This window comes from Branchiostoma floridae, chromosome 3, assembly GCF_000003815.2.
Source record: "Branchiostoma floridae strain S238N-H82 chromosome 3, Bfl_VNyyK, whole genome shotgun sequence".
Lineage (NCBI taxonomy): Eukaryota > Metazoa > Chordata > Leptocardii > Amphioxiformes > Branchiostomatidae > Branchiostoma > Branchiostoma floridae.
In genome coordinates this window covers 9,470,243-9,486,702 of record NC_049981.1, presented here as the reverse complement: position 1 = coordinate 9,486,702, position 16,460 = coordinate 9,470,243, and the positions used below count along the sequence as shown (strand labels likewise).

Sequence of the window (16,460 nt, the reverse complement as noted above, 5' to 3'; positions counted from 1 at the left end):
AAATGGTTTACGAGACTCAAAAACAAACAGGAGTCTGTAGGTTTGTGGTCTGCTCAAGCTGCTACAACTTTCACTGTTTCACTAAAGGCCAGGTCATGCAATCACAAACTGAGGGCAATCTTGGGGTAGTCCTGCATGTGTCCTACATGTACAAATTTACCTGTCTCATTTCTGAAAATACCGTGGTACTGTTGCATTAGATCTTTTTCTGTGGTACATTCTGACCAAGCCTGCTTGGGAACTCTATGGCATCAAAATTGTGCAATGACCCACGAATGTGAACCAATGCTAACTACGTTTGAATATAACTTTAAGTCATTTGATCTGTTTCCTTCAAAGAGCAAAGAAACAGTAGCCTTCTCCTTACCTAGTTGGCACATGGCTTGTCGATGTTCCTCGTCAAAGGACAACTTCATGAGTGCAGAGATGGCTGGCCCAACTTGGTGGTCTGCAGGGTTCGGACGGCCTCCTATGGGATATATGAAAATACAATCATATTGTTTCCATTGTATAAAGAGTTTCATTGTTTTGAGAGGAAATTCTTGACAAATGTTTCAAGGAAAACTTTACCATCAATTGATAACATTATGATAATGGGTGTGAAAAAGAGACAACAACAAAAAGTCTACATAGTTGTAAAATTTGAGCTTTGTTCCAACAGGAAAGAAACCTGAATATTCAATCGATCTTGCTGACTTTCTTCATGATCAGATGTCTGGAAGCGAGATGACGTCAGGATTGAATTGAAAGTAGTGGGAAGACAGAATCTACCACTGTTACGCTTCCAGTTTTCGACCAGTCAGTGCAATTAATCATAGACATCTGATGAAGGTTGGTGAAATTGACTGAAAATTCTTGATGAGTGTTCCTTTGGTGTTGGAACAAAGCACAAAGTTTACAACAGTACTACAGATTCTAACAACAAAGATGATCTTTCATTGGAAAAAGCAATGCATTACCTTTTGCTTCTTCTGAGTCGGAGTCTCTGACAGCATCACAGTATGCTCTGATCTGCTCCAATAGCCTCAGTACTCTTGCCTCCTGGACAGGAAACAATTATTGTTACCAGTTAAAATCACTGTCATTTGGGGAACTACCTTTCTAGACTAGCTTTCCATTAATAGTCGTACAGAGAAGAGAATAGACAGTTTGTACTCGCCTAACAAAGAAACGCCTCTATTACTAAGATATAACACACAGAGCACAGCAGCTCTATGATTTGTTGTGGTGTGGACTGCAACCCCTTCAAGAAAAGTACCAGTCAGAGGACTAAAAAAAATAGGACATTGTTTAGTTAGATTGGAACCCCAAAATCCCATTGCCTTTTTGTGGCTGTAGGGGCAGTGGGTTATTATAAACTGTGTCTAGGGTAAGGTATTACAAGACGAGGCCCATCCCTCTCCATTGCCTTTTAGTTTTACCTCCCCAACCAAAGACAGGAACCGATTTTTACACCTGGGTCGAGTGAGGAAAGTACCTTTCCCAAGGACACAAGATCGGAACCATGACAAGATTTGAACCTAGGACCTCTGGGCTCTACATTTACACCACACCACAAAACCCTACTACAAGCTTACATGTACAAAAATGTAAGTACCGTATGCTTATTCTTTTGAGTTGAATCATAATTCAGCCATGCTATATCAAAGCAAGAAGGAACCATACTAAAGAGAAAGTCATTAGATACTGTTTCGCACTTGGATACCTTTAGGTAAGCACACAGCTTAGCGGTGAGAGGAGTTTTCATCTTGTGGCGTGTCATCGCGCCCATATGCGACAACCTGCCGCGTAGTTCGTACGTGGGGCTACATGCGTGTAGGTCGGGGGTCACACACAACGGGGATCTACCGGTGACGCGTCCTGGCATGTTTACGTGAGCAGCACTCTCCGACTTCGATGCCAAAAAGTACATTAAGCCAACGGCAAAACTTTGCTATGTACTGCTCTTGTCTTCCATCTTGAGATCTGACAGTGTGAGCTTCTGGGAGCTGTCAAAACAATTCATATCTCAACATGTTGTTCCTGAAATCAGTTGAAAGTCAACTGTGAAGCACTTGGTCCTTACAGCCTCTGAAATCCTGACAATAGGACTAGAATCAAGTCCACGGTTCCAATTGCACGTATTCCGTGAAATCAACGTATGTCGCTGATAGAATGGAACACTAGGTATGCCACAGGTTCTTGAGAAAGGGGTCCTTCAGAAAAAAAAATTTGATTGGCCTGCCAACCGACTGAACAATGCCTCCCACGTTTGAACAGCGAGGTCACTGCCCTTCAATATCTTTGACAGTTTCTTTCTCGCACACTGATCTTGTCAGACGTCCCTATCACCAACACATGAAGAAATCTTTGTGTGAAATCCAACAGAAAGTAACTCCGTGGCCCTACAAACTCCATGTAAACAAGGTGTAAGCGATGCCTTGTCTGGCACGGCTGGCAGCCCAGTCGGTACTGAAATAATCCAACCTTTTTTCAGCAATTAAGCACCTGTGTGTATCCACCCTGTAATTACTCTGTACCAGATTGTGAACGGTCACTGAGCAATCTTAAACACGCCGGGCCCTCAGGCATGGCAGGATGGGACCACCTCTGCTGGAGGACTCATAGGGGGACTGAGAGGTTACTCCATTCAACAAGCCATTTCTGTTGTTAGTAGTACATCATACCATTTTGTTCACCATGTAATGTTACTGTTGTGCCTAATGGCACAAAATTTAGCTTTCCTTGCTGTTTCAGTAGCAGGGTATATTTTTACACGGAGGTGTTGCTAGCCCTAATCAATCTCTTTTATGTGTTGAGGTACTTTTTCAAACATGGAACTTCCATTTTACGTTCCTTCCAAAAGACATGTGCAGTACATTTGTATTCCAAAATTATGTGTTTCTGGTGATGTGGAAAACCCCATCACACCCTCACCGACTGACAGAATGAAGGATAAAGGAGGTATTTTCAGGTCCGATGACTTGTGGGCAGACCCATGCCAAGACTTGATACATCCCAGATTCTTCAGAAAATAGCTACACACTCATTTAACACTGCTTAGTCAACTCGCTGCAGGCTACTGCACATCAAAACTGCTCTCATCACAAAACAGGTCAAAATATAGGAAAGTCTGACTGAAAAAGTTGTCACCACTCAATGATGTACAAATCAAAGTCAACATATTCACTGTTGTCTTATCATGCCAACTTTTGGAGAGATATACAAAATGTAACAGAGTCTTTCTGGAGTTTAATTTCAGTTCTCTTTAAATTTCAGCACTCTGAAGTAGTCGTTTAATCAATTCTCTTTTGGCTAGAGTAAGTGTGTTCATCGAGTCAGAAAGTTTCTTGCTGTTCTAGAGGCAGGGTATACTTTAAGACATTTATTGTACAATGTAGTGCGTAACTTTTATTGAGTTCTATATCTTTTTATAAAGGCCAATAATTTCTGCTGTATTCTTGGTAACTGCGAGAGGCCAACTGATCCCCCCTCCCCCAAGTGACTAATCACATTGTTTACTCTGTGACTAATCCCACTCATGCATCTTAATTTGATTAAACAGAAGACATCCAGGGAAGGCTTTGCAACACCTTTTTCTGAGGATTACAAATAATTGGAGGAGCCCTAAGTCGATCTTCTGGTGTTGTGCATTTTAGATCACAACAGGAAATTTGACCAGAGCACTTTTGCATAAATCCGGTCACTTGATGGGGTGTATTTTTACTGCATTTTTTCCCTAGGCCCTACTGTGTGAGTGTACATGGCAGATTTATGAACTATTGAGGGTCTATCTGGGATGGTCTTGTAAATCTGTCGTAATTAAAAATCCATTTCACTCCTAATTTGTGCACAGAAAAGGTTGACATTAACTTAAATGGAGGATGGGCTCCGCCCATAAAGCTGTTTAAAAAATTGAAGATGTACTACAGTTAGTCTAGTCATTGTAAGTAAAGTATTTAAATTCCGTTTAGTGAGAACTCAATATACATGGCAAATACACATATCTTGAAGTCTGCACACAATCATAAATTATATTTGTACTGATTTGGGGAAAATGCTGGATATACCTTTGCAGTGTTGTTACTATTAGTATGTTTTTACTTCAGGTATTGTAAATGAAAAAAAAATTGTTCAGTCTTCTTCCCAACTACCCCCTTGTCTTAGTGCTACATGTACATATGATAAGTTGCACAGTATCACTGTGTTAAAGGTGTCATTCTGTCTGTCTGTAACAATCTCAAAACCACCATCAACACTACATTTTATCCATACTGCGAGTCTAAATCACTGCAAACTTGTATCGCAGTCTTATTAAAAAAAGTCGAGAAAACTTTCACAAACTTTCAAATATTTGAGCCGGAAAAAAAAGGGTCTTTACCTACAACTGAAACCATTCCTTTTGAATGATTTTGCTCCCAAACACAAAAAAACACTAGCAAACAGACCTCCGGCTCCTTTCTGTGACAGGTAATTTCTGCTATCTCTTTGGTTCTTCTTCTTTGTGTTGAGAAATCAATCAGTTACCCACCTGCCAACGCAGACCCCCTCATTAACGAATTATTACTGTACTTAACGGGCAACGTAATCACCTGCCTCCGGGCACGGTCCGAAAAATTACACCCTAATTGTCTACTATCTCTTCTTTCAATTACAGCACTTCGGAAGGTTTGTGCACGTATTAAGAAGATCAACAAAAAATGCAGGAATTGTTTACACGTAAACACGATTCTTATGTCCCGTGCTATAGTTACAAATTATCTGTATCCGCTATTATCTGTATTGCTGTTTAAATCTTTGTTATCAGAACAACCATCGCAGCTGTTGGCAAGGTAGCCAGTCTTAAAGTCAAGGATATAATTACATTAAATCATGTTGGAGTGTCTTTGATTGCGAAGATTTTGTCCCCAATTTTCCGAAAAAGACACTAATCTTATGTACATCAAAATAGATCTATCAACCCAACTCTGAGTTTACTTAAGACTGCTACGTGGCAATGTAGACAGTGGTTTTCTAGGTTTTATATTGTTAAGACAAATTTTCTATGTATTGACAATCATAATGGTTGCACCTAATGCTTTTAAATTAGCACATAGATCTTACATGTGCATTATGTTACATTGACTAAATCATGCCTTTGTTGTTTATAATATTCAGTGTTACTGTCAAAATCTTTTTAAACTGGTAACCCTAGGAACTTCTACAACCCTAAAAACTTACTAATACTTAAATCGTTTAATGCATACATGTACATCAATTTACATACTTTTGGGTAAGCACACATACTTACATTCAGTTACCTCTTTTAGAAAATCAAGTCTTCTTAGTTTGCGTATACAATAGAGATGGTATAGGCTTTGTTGACAAAATCTTTTCCTCGAGGCAGTCGACCCCTCTAGGTGTAACTTGTCTTCATTTCTTAACATGCTGTCAAATTTGAAGTCTCATGACTCCCCGAGAGAGGCTACAATGACAATAGCCGCATTACGGGAGCAGTCATTCAGACAAATGTTCTATTCTCGCTGTTGTGATGTTTACAGTCTTGCTTCTCAAAAATGACAATGCCTTTTCAACAACGAAAAATATTTTGCCACAATTTTCATACCAGCATTTTAGACAAGGTGGGGGATTTTGATGGCCTGTAGTGTAAGACTACAAGACTAAGTAAACAGCTTTGGATCATAATTTTCACTCTGAATACCATGATATCAAATCCCCACAAACTTACAGCATTTACAGTACTTCTAGTCCTGTAAACCTCTCCAGTTGCAGGTGTTGCATGTGCAAGATTTATCACATGAAGGACTTGCAAGGTTAGCCCCTAAGTTGACCTCCCTAACGTATCTAATTGCTGGGATTTTCTTCACAGAGGGAGGTGGGGGAACATGGAATCTGTGCATGGTCTCCGAGATGTGAACTGGAATAACTACTAAACTGTAAACAGAGAGGTAACTGTGGTATTGAATGGCCAAGTGGCAAAGCTGGTAGACACAAAGCGAGAGGTTGAGGGTTCGATTCTGGCTAGACATTGTAATATCCTTGGGAATGGCACTTAAGACTTTTTTCCTTTGACCCAGGTGTAAAAATGGGTACTTGTCTTTGGTTGAGGAGCACATGTATAACTTAAAGACAGTGGAGGGATCGATAGTTGAGTTTCTCCTTCCAATATCCAACACACACACACACACACACACACACACACACACACACGCTTACACTCACTATCTGGCATATCGTCTGATAACAAAAGTACGTCAGTGGATAACAACTCACCAACCCAATGGCCAAAAGAAAGCTATACAATCTTCTCTTAGTAATACGTAATTCTATGCAGTGTATTTCTTGCCTTACTTTGTGACCCAAGAACTGATATCAACACTATCTTTTCCAGCTGCATGCAGTAACTGTTGCCCTCTAACCCCCACAACACTTAGCCCCACATTAGTCCCCAAATGATGCCCCTGGATTCAAACACACTGGGGTAGACATAATCGCATCTTCAAACCTCACTGACTCCATTCACACTGCCGAGTTTAGGCACACACTTGTGGAGATTATATGTCCATGGCCGGAGGCGTGAGACACATGTAGCATTTTGTGCAACTGAGGGTCACATTGCCACATGTACTATACACAAAGGCACAACTGTTTGTTTTTTCGTAGTATACGCATACCTGGAAAACTGCCTCATGCATAACAATATAGTTTTGTACCGAAGAGTACAAGCTGCATATCTAGACAGATTTTTTTATCCACTCACACTGGGATGGACATAAATGTTTTTTTTTTTTAAAAACATGCTTGAGGTGTGGGTCTCCTTAAACTTTATGTCCCATGTCTTTATGTCCTATTTTGTACTCAATTTCTCCTGAGTCAAGTAAAAAAATAAGCCTATTATAAAGTGCTAAGGGACTCGAACCCATAACCTTCAGATTCTATGACTTTTTTTGTCAACAAACCTAACAACAAGGCCACCTTGCAACTCCATACACTCTGTCCATTCCATCATACTTAGATGGCATGCTTGTATGGTGGCCTTGTGGTTAGGGTTGTTGACTCAGAACCTGGAGACTGAGTCCAAATCCCTGGCAGGCCCTAATGTTCTGACATTACTCAGTACTACATATAAACGAGTACCTCGTCTAGGCTGATAGGACATAAAATGGAGGCCCCATATGTATGTTTGAGCAGAGCCACACTTGAGTACATCATGAGAACCCACCAGACTCATTAGTAAGAATAGGGGTCTATCCCGATGTGAGTGGATGAAATAAATCTGTCCGAATATGCCGCTTGCATTCTTCAGTGCAAGCCTGGTGTTTTATGCCATGATGCTATCTACCAGGCAGGGTTGTAGCCAGCACCCGTCCTTCCGTCCTTTTATGGAATTTTGCAGCTGGGGACGGAGAAAATTTTTTGCCCATTCCGTCCTCTGTGAGCAAAATCTAACCCTCAAAATGCAGGAAACAGCATTTCGGAGGGTCTAGATTTCAAAATTTTCCTTGGGAGCATGCCCCCAGACCCCCTAGGAATGCTGCACCAAAGCCGTTCAAAATCGAGGGGACGGAAAACGATTTCTGGCTGGCTACAACCCTGCTACCGGGTATGCAATACAAATAAATAAACAAACTTCCCCCCACCTGTTTGGCCCTCTTGTCCTCGGGAGGTAGCGAGTGGACGATGTTGTGCAGTGCTGCCGCAGCTCGTGCCCGCGCATCCTTACTGCCGCGACTGTTGCCTAGCAACGAGGAGTCGTTGGCTCCGTGGAGAAGTTGAATCAAGAGCGGCAGACAACCTGAGAGGGGAAAAAAAAAAGAATATTTCCATGGCAACAGAAACAAATTTGTTGTCTGGACTGCAAAACTTTTGCCATTTTTGTAGCGTTTGCAGAAGCCTGCCACTATGAATTTCTTTAGAGGTCAAAAAAACAATAATGACAAGTTCAAGTTGCACTGCAGCTATAGGTGTCACTGCTAACAGATGCAGTCCCAAATGTAATATATCTACTTAATATAAACAGGGCATTAAACAATCAATGTATATAATTATGTAAATATGTTTGGGACTGCATCTGTAAGTAGCGACACCTATGCTGCAGTTCAATGTGAATCAGTCAGAAGGTGACAGACGGTCACCGAAATGTCGGTGTAAATTGTAAACAAAGGGTAAAAAGAGCCTTGGTAGTCAGTTGATGCAGAGTCAGAGCTTACACATTAGTGCTACACATTCATATATGCAGTAAAAGATACAGGCAAATTACATTCACACAACAACAGTCATGCAGGGACGCATACGTTACAGGAAAGAAGAGTGGGTAGTGCAGACAGGGTGAGCATCTGTGAGCGCGTGTATGTAAATGTACAACCACGTTTAGAGCCATTACAAAGTGGTCTAGGTCAGTTGCTTTGCATGACTATGGAACGAATTTGCACTGCAGAAAAAAAAAAATTCTAGTAACTGTATAAATGACGATGATTTTTGATGCAAAAGAAAACAAGCATAGCCTGGTATCCACCCTATTCTAGCTCAGGAGCTAGAATATAGGCAGGCCTAAACAAGCAGGGCTAAACTGCGAGCAACCTACCCAGCATTTTCAAGGTCCATGCATACTCGGGGATGTTAGAGAGAGCCAGAATGGTTTTGAGAGCATAGTCCTGAGTATTGACACACTTCAGCTCACCTGGGCCCACAGTACGTGTGGGGAGGGGGGCACAGGGGTGAGGAGAAAACACAGGCTGATCAGTAAGAGGGAAACAGAAGGGAAAACACAGGACAGACAAACATGCTGGTTAGGATCAGTATACAATTGTATGAATTTTGTATATGCAGCCTTGGCAACTAATGATTTGCTTACTAATCCTTTACTACAATGTGGATATCTTACTTTGACTTATCACCTAAAATTGTGGAGTTTCAAAAAAGATCTTTAAAAATTCGCAATTGGCAAAATGGTGCAAAAGGGTTAACATTCTAGCATTACTGCAACTCTCTTTTTGATTAAACATTTTCCTGAGTTGTCCCCAAAAGCACTCAGTACTTTTCAAGGTGTTAAAAAAATTCACTACAACATGCAACAAAGAAGCAAACCTTTGCTATCGAGAGATGTTTCTGTGTAGGAATTGCAACATTTTGAAACAGATTTTATTGGATTCACAAAGTTTCTAATTTGCCTAACTCATATAACTGCCTAACTCATTGAAATTATTCCGCGCAGGGCCCCTCTGATGTCTTTTACTGCCTAACTAGTAACTGCTAAGGCACCAGCCAAGGATGTATTTTGAAAAAGCAAAGATGTCATAATCTGCTTAGATATGAAAGGAGGAGTGAAATGCAGCTAGAATAGGATAAATTCCAGGCTATTCCCAACCCTGCATCGTCCTTGGTTAGTAGCAAAGTAGTGGGCAGGTCCTGAATATGTGACAGGGGCTCTACTTTACACAAAATGTAAGTGTTAGTTGTTATTAAGGAGCAGGGATGTCTCCATAACCTGTCCCTTCCTGCCAGGACATTCTCAGGATTGACAAAACTTTCCCCTCGTCTGTACAAAATATGGCATATTTTTGTAAGCTCTAAATGACAGATTCAAAAAAGAAAGTAAACAACTCGGGCTTCGAAACAAACAGTGGGACGAACAAGTTTAAAGCTGGAGACATCCCTGTTGTGGAGGTAGAACACGTGATGATGATGATGATGATTACCTGACTGTCGCATGGCTATACAGCTGTCCTGAGAGCTGGACATGGCCAGCAGTGTCCGGCTCATGTCGTCCTTGTCGTGTGTGCCCAGCATGGACAGCAGGCTGTACACCATCTCAACCTGGACATAGGAACAGCAGGAGGAAACGATTTACTGCCATTCCATCTACTTTCAAGCATTGCAGCTGGGATCCCTAACACAGGAGGCAGCAGTCTGCTAGTCTTCACACTTTCATGCGGCTCTGTCCAGTGGGCTTACCCAGTTAGACCGCACATTTTATCCCATTTGAATACATTTCACACAAAAACATTTCATTTCATTTCCAGCAAAAAGATGATGACCCTTTCTTCTGGGAGAAATACTGTATATTAAAAAAAAATTGAGGTATTTCTCAGTTTTTAGTTTTCGGTGTGACTTAAAATAAATCTACAGTGAAAGCTACATGACAAAAAGCATTTGAAATGGATGCTTCCGTTGCGTACTGTAAAGAGTAATGTTCATCCAATATTGGATGCAGCATACACTTCTTCCATTTGAACAAATTCAATCTCTTTTATTCAAGTGACTGCTTTACATGACTCATATACCATTAGCTTAAATACTGCAGTACTGCATGTAAGATAGCATGTCTGTCATATCAAACATGTACATCGACAGTGCATCTGGATGTACATGTAAATTTTGAGTACCTTGGTGCCGAGTTGTTGAGGAGCCAGTCTTCTGGGTCCAAAGGAAGAATTACTGTTGAAGCTCATAACACTGGCTGTTTCACTGGGGGTACCCGGCTGTAGGTAAAACAAATATCATATTTTGTGAACAAGAAATCAAATATCTCCTCCATGAAATATGCAGAGTTTTATTCATTTTTGTGAATTTTTCACTAATTCTGACGATATATTTTCCTGTTTTCCCACAGGCTACCAAGCCTGTGGCAACAACTTTGGACCCAGGCCATATCAGCCTTTCAATCCTGCAAGTCTCCAGTTACACCATATTCTGCCTCACATGCTGCCACTTGGTTGCATGCAAATCTAAAAAAAATCTGTTAACTGCATAAGTTGTTAGAAAGAAGATACATTTTTTCATTTCCAATCTAGTACTTTTTTATACCTTTGTCAACTTGTCCAATGGCCATCCTCCTCTGTACAGAGCTGAGTACATCTCCACCCGATTGGCTGGCAGTGAGTGTGGAGAATTTGGATTCCCCATCAGTGGACTGTGTGGGGACTGCAACACCTGCTGGAGCGGAAGCTGCATTGCATACTGGGAAGACTGCTGCAAGACACTCTGGGATAGCCTTTCTAGGGAATGCTGGGAAGGCGGCGGCCCGTCGTGGATGTAGACCTCAGCCGTTTGGGTCGCCCTGGTGACCATCTGTGTGCCGTCCCCCTTGGTTTTGGATGGTACGACCCAGATGTTCTCTGGATCACTACAGAAACCACTGTCTCTGGTGTGGGCCTTCGGCACTACCACCTGTGTCAAGGGGGGAGATTACAAATAATTCAATTTAGAATTGTACACTGTGCCAGACTTCTTGGCATCACAAAAGAAATTTCCATTTGGCCACAAATATTTCACGATTTTCATCACTGGGCACATGAAATTCCAGACGATAGTGCCTGAGTACTAACCTGTGACAGGGAAGTGTTGGTGGCCGCATCAGCAGTCTTCACATCCTTCCCATCTGCCTCTCTGTGCCCGTTCACCTCACATAACCCAGTATCTCTTCTCTCCACTTGTGCCTGCATGTAGCAACAAGCAAGGATGAATCATAGACAGGAGTCGGTTTAGTTTCAGACTTTGAAAAATTAAACTCAATAAAGGGTTGACAGATAGTCATGATTTTAAGTATGCAGATAGCTTAAGTGATAGCTTAAGTGATGCTTGTTTTCTTTGCAAATTTTTGCTGTGGACGCATGCACCAACTAGCGATTCAAAGGAATACTGCAAGGTATGATACATGTATGATTTTGTCTAACCTTGAAAACAGCACACAAATTCAATAACTTGGCTACCAATTCACCAAATGGTTACATAGTTAGGCAGCAAGGAAAATGTTAAACATAATTCCGTAAAGCACAATACAGCTACGTAGTCCATATATTTTGTGCTAGCATTGGATAATCTGGCAACACAGGTATAGAAGCAATAGAAAATGAAAATAGTTCAACAAAACTTGGTAAACAGTTTGATGTCATACCTGGGCCGCGATAACGTTTGATACAGGTATTCCGGACAGGGTGATAATTTTCAGTAGTACACACTCGGGCTTTTTAGTTTTATCACACAGGCTTCCATCCGTTAAATAGAACACACTCCACTGCAAGCAGAGTTCTTTTGTTCAAATTTTTCTTGAATAGATGTTCTTAAAGAATAAAGTTGTAAGCGCAAGTTGAAGCAATGTGTCGGTCCCAGCCCCCCGCAGGTAGGATTGCCCTACAGCCTTCGGGCGAACCGACCCGCAGTTGGGCTAGCATCTCGGGTGATAAAGTATGTTGTATTCTTAGCTATATAATTATATATACCTTTGCATTGTCCTCCTGTGCGAGTGTTTGCTGTATCCGCAGCATCTCAGCCTCGATCATGCGTACCCGCTGCACCTTGGTAAACAGTAACAGTTATATACACACCTTAGTACTGTCCTCCTGTGCGAGTGTTTGCTGTATCCGCAGCATCTCAGCCTCGATCATGCGTACCCGCTGCACCTTGGTAAACAGTAACAGTTATATACACACCTTAGTACTGTCCTCCTGTGCGAGTGTTTGCTGTATCCGCAGCATCTCAGCCTCGATCATGCGTACCCGCTGCACCTTGGTAAACAGTAACAGTTATATACACACCTTAGTACTGTCCTCCTGTGCGAGTGTTTGCTGTATCCGCAGCATCTCAGCCTCGATCATGCGTACCTTCTGCACCTTGGTAAACAGTAACAGTCATACACACCTTAGTACTGTCCTCCTGTGCGAGTGTTTGCTGTATCCGCAGCATCTCAGCCTCGATCATGCGTACCCGCTGCACCTTGGTAAACAGTAACAGTTATATACACACCTTAGTACTGTCCTCCTGTGCGAGTGTTTGCTGTATCCGCAGCATCTCAGCCTCGATCATGCGTACCTTCTGCACCTTGGTAAACAGTAACAGTCATACACACCTTAGTACTGTCCTCCTGTGCGAGTGTTTGCTGTATCCGCAGCATCTCAGCCTCGATCATGCGTACCCGCTGCACCTTGGCCTCCCCGCGGGCCTGCATCTCCTCCACACCACCCAGTCGCTCCTCCATCTCCTCACGGATCTTCTTAGCTTCGTACTCCAGCTGCCGCCGCGCCATGTCGTTCTGAAGGGAGTACTGTGAGGAAAAACATCTCTTAGAAACAGTGCTTTAGTTCAGCCAGTCTACAAACTTTATACCTCCCCGGGATTTTGAATGGAAATCCTTTTGAAGGCACAACAATCCTAGGGGGGTCCAGGGGCATGCTTCACGGGGAAAGTTGTGAAACTTAGACCCGCCGCCATGCGATGTCGTTCTGGAGGGAATACTGTGGTGGGAAAAACATCATCTCTTAGAAATCTGGACAAAAACATCTATTTGTTCCGGTGGGGTTGGACAAGTCCACTAGTCAGATTGTCCCGGCAAGTAAAAGTGCCCATCGGGCAAGTGACTTTCCTGAGAACACAAATGCATTACTTTATAATAAAAATGCTCAGTACTGGTGCTATGTTACAGTTTGTTTATCAATAGTTTAGTACCCATTTTTACACCTGGGTGGAGTGAGCAAAGTCAATTGTATTAATTTTGTAAGGTGCCTTTCCTAAGAACATACATTTGTAAATGCATTACTTTATAATAAAAATGCTCAATAATGGTCCCATGTTACAGTTGTTTATCAATAGTTTAGTACCCATTTTTAGACCTGGGTGTGGTGAGGATAGTCAATTTTCTATGATCACTTATGTCTGGCCAGGAATCAAAATCATAACCTTTCTTGCCAGAATAAAAATGTTCAAGAATGCTCCCGCGTTACAGTTGTTTATCAATAGTTTATTAGGATGCATTTCAGCTGCATCAGCTCCTGTGGATTACCATGTATCATAATGCCAAATTCTGCCTTTCTGCATATAAAACCTGCAAACGATCAGACATATCATGGTGTGAACACCTGCTGTTGGTGCTTAGTAAATAACATAAAGCCATATCATGCTGCTATAATGATCGAAAAGGGATCAGAGTTATAAAATATAACAGCACTCTGGGGAGGGAAGCGCATTCCTCAGAATTCAGTAGGATCAAATCTTAATCTTTTTAGAAGTGTTTTTATTGATATTTACTGTAAACAAAATTATCTTAATTGGCAAATTTTTCCCTGCAGTGTAAGATGCAAGGCTTTTAAAATCGAAACACACAAAAAAAACAAAATGTAAATTTTGAACACTATTACAGCATAAATAAATAAATGAATATTACAGCCTGGCCTATATCAAGCTTGGATTTTTTCTGCCCCACTCGTTGTTCGGAAGCCCTCGTTAATTTTCGCTGTTGTAAATCGGCCATCTCAAGCTTACAAAAATACAATGTTATCAGCTTCAAGGCATGAAGTTCATATTTTCTGGGCGTGGTGAAAATCATTGTTCATCTAAACCAACAATTCCTTCCCAGGACGGAGGGACGGGTCTTGGAGACCACCCTGATAACAGCCCTGCTCAATTGATTTTAAGACTAGCACTGACAATTCTGCAATTTCCCCTTGTGCAGATAGATATCTTTTATCGAGGATGCCGTGTCATAAAGCGTAGCCTCCGTTTGGCGTGGTTACGTGAGATTACGTGCCCGTATCTGTCTGTTTCCACTCCTGTAGGGTTCAACAGGACCCAGGAGAGTCATTTTATAGGCATTAGGGCTGTCCTATGTACATCAATTCAGCAGTGCCTGTTCCATTTGCCATGAATACATGTAGCTTTTTACTTTTGTATGCTTGTTAAAGAAGAACTCTACAAACACTTTCCCTGTCCCTAGTACAGAAAACACTTTCCGTGTCTTTAGTTCTGAAAACACTTTCCCTGTCCCTGGTGCTGAAAACACTTTCCCTGTCATTGGTACTGAAAACACTTTCCCTGTCCCTGGTGCTGAAAACACTTTCCCTATCCCGAGTCCACTATAGCATTGTGGGATGGGTTGAGAGATAACACCCCCCACATGTCATTCTGGGGCACGCCTTGGACCAGAACAGTAACACCATGACTGCTCTTTCCTTTTGGAAAGTTTTACGCGCGGAAAACTTTAGTTTAATGGTGTAAGTAGAAGGGTAGAGAAACAAGGATGCATGTTGCTATGAGAGGAACGACGTTGTGCACCTTTGGAGAATTTTGCAGTGTTTTTGTTCACCACTGTTTTGGGGTCAACAGGAGGACACCGGTGGCCACCTTTTCTCCATACATCCTTCGGGTATCTTAGGACCAAGAAGTTGGACTTTGATGAGACATTCCATTTGGGTTTTGCCAGGTAAGATAACTTACCATTTCCGGCTGATCCCTGATCACATGTAGTGGATTGCATGTGCAAGGCGTAAGTCTCCACAATATCAATGTTTTGGTCAGCCTTTTTTGGGATGGGAGATCATAACTGTTGCAACTGTCCCATCAGTATTGTGTCCAGCTTTCGCCTGTTGTTCCATGGCCTGAGTGCCCCAAACAGTATTAATAGTTAACATAGATTTCTCAGATTTGTGTTTGTTGTTTTGTGTGGTAATCGGGTGCAAATATTCTACTATAATTTTTAGCCATGAGGCATGGGCCAGAATGTGGAAACATCTGGTTCACGTTAAAGAGTGCATTGTTGCTCCACTGGGTTCCCATCACTGTTGCTATGCTAGGGGGGACTCATTTGTGCTAGTGTGGGGTCGGTTTATATTTCCATGATTTGCGCTCAGATGGGAAATGATGTATGGGAAAGTTAAAAATAAAGAAGACTGATTGATCGCCGGAAACTGTTTTACCTGTAGGTGTCTTTATTCTGAGTCGGTCAATTCCTCGACTGACGGTCATGTTTATACTTTGAGGCGGAGACGAGTGAAACTAAACTGTGTACCCGCAGGTAAGTTTGAATACGTGGCATACCCAGAGGTGGCACTTTTTCGATGATGCATGGATACACCGGAGCTTGAGACGGGAGGGAAGTTTTGCCCCCCCGCAAGCTGATGACCTGTCATATTGAAGGTGCGTGTTGGCTACAGGCCGCGCATCTGTATGTGTACTGCATGAGTTTTTACGTAAGCTTGAGACGGGAGGGAAGTTTTGTCCCCCCGCAAGCTGATGACCTGTCATATTGAAGGTGCGTGTTGGCTACAGGCCGCGCATCTGTATGTGTACTGCATGAGTTTTTACGTAAGCTTGAGACGGGAGGGAAGTTTTGTCCCCCCGCAAGCTGATGACCTGTCATATTGAAGGTGTGTGTTGGCTACAGGCCGCGCATCTGTATGTGTACTGCATGAGTTTTTACGTAAGCTTGAGACGGGAGGGAAGTTTTGTCCCCCCGCAAGCTGATGACCTGTCACATTTGAAGATGCGTGTTGGCTACAGGCCGCGCATCTGTATGTGTACTGCATGAGTTTTTACGTAAGCTTGAGACGGGAGGGAAGTTTTGTCCCCCCGCAAGCTGATGACCTGTCACATTTGAAGATGCGTGTTGGCTAAAGGCCGCGCATCTGTATGTGTACTGCATGAGTTTTTACGTAAGCTTGAGACGGGAGGGAAGTTTTGTCCCCCCGCAAGCTGATGACCTGTCATATTGC

The 16,460-nt window shown here is 42.2% G+C and overlaps 1 protein-coding gene across 7 annotated transcripts in view; it reads right to left on the bottom strand.

Annotated features, from left to right (window-relative positions):
- Nucleotides 1-16,460, bottom strand: part of LOC118411611 (adenomatous polyposis coli protein-like) — an 83,676-nt gene that overhangs the window by 9,834 nt on the left and 57,382 nt on the right. For 4 of the 7 annotated variants that reach the window (XM_035814073.1, XM_035814074.1, XM_035814072.1 and 1 more), the window contains 8 exons: nucleotides 12,827-13,021; nucleotides 11,307-11,417; nucleotides 10,786-11,148; nucleotides 10,365-10,460; nucleotides 9,678-9,795; nucleotides 7,620-7,774; nucleotides 960-1,041; nucleotides 368-469 (listed from right to left, as the gene is read on the bottom strand). In XM_035814073.1, the coding sequence (XP_035669966.1) occupies nucleotides 368-469; nucleotides 960-1,041; nucleotides 7,620-7,774; nucleotides 9,678-9,795; nucleotides 10,365-10,460; nucleotides 10,786-11,148; nucleotides 11,307-11,417; nucleotides 12,827-13,021 (1,222 nt within the window). Of the gene's footprint in view, nucleotides 1-367; nucleotides 470-959; nucleotides 1,042-1,705; nucleotides 2,422-7,619; nucleotides 7,775-9,677; nucleotides 9,796-10,364; nucleotides 10,461-10,785; nucleotides 11,149-11,306; nucleotides 11,418-12,200; nucleotides 12,276-12,305; nucleotides 12,380-12,826; nucleotides 13,022-16,460 lie in introns of those variants that run through there. The other 3 variants (XM_035814071.1, XM_035814075.1, XM_035814076.1) reach the window with 3 other exon arrangements.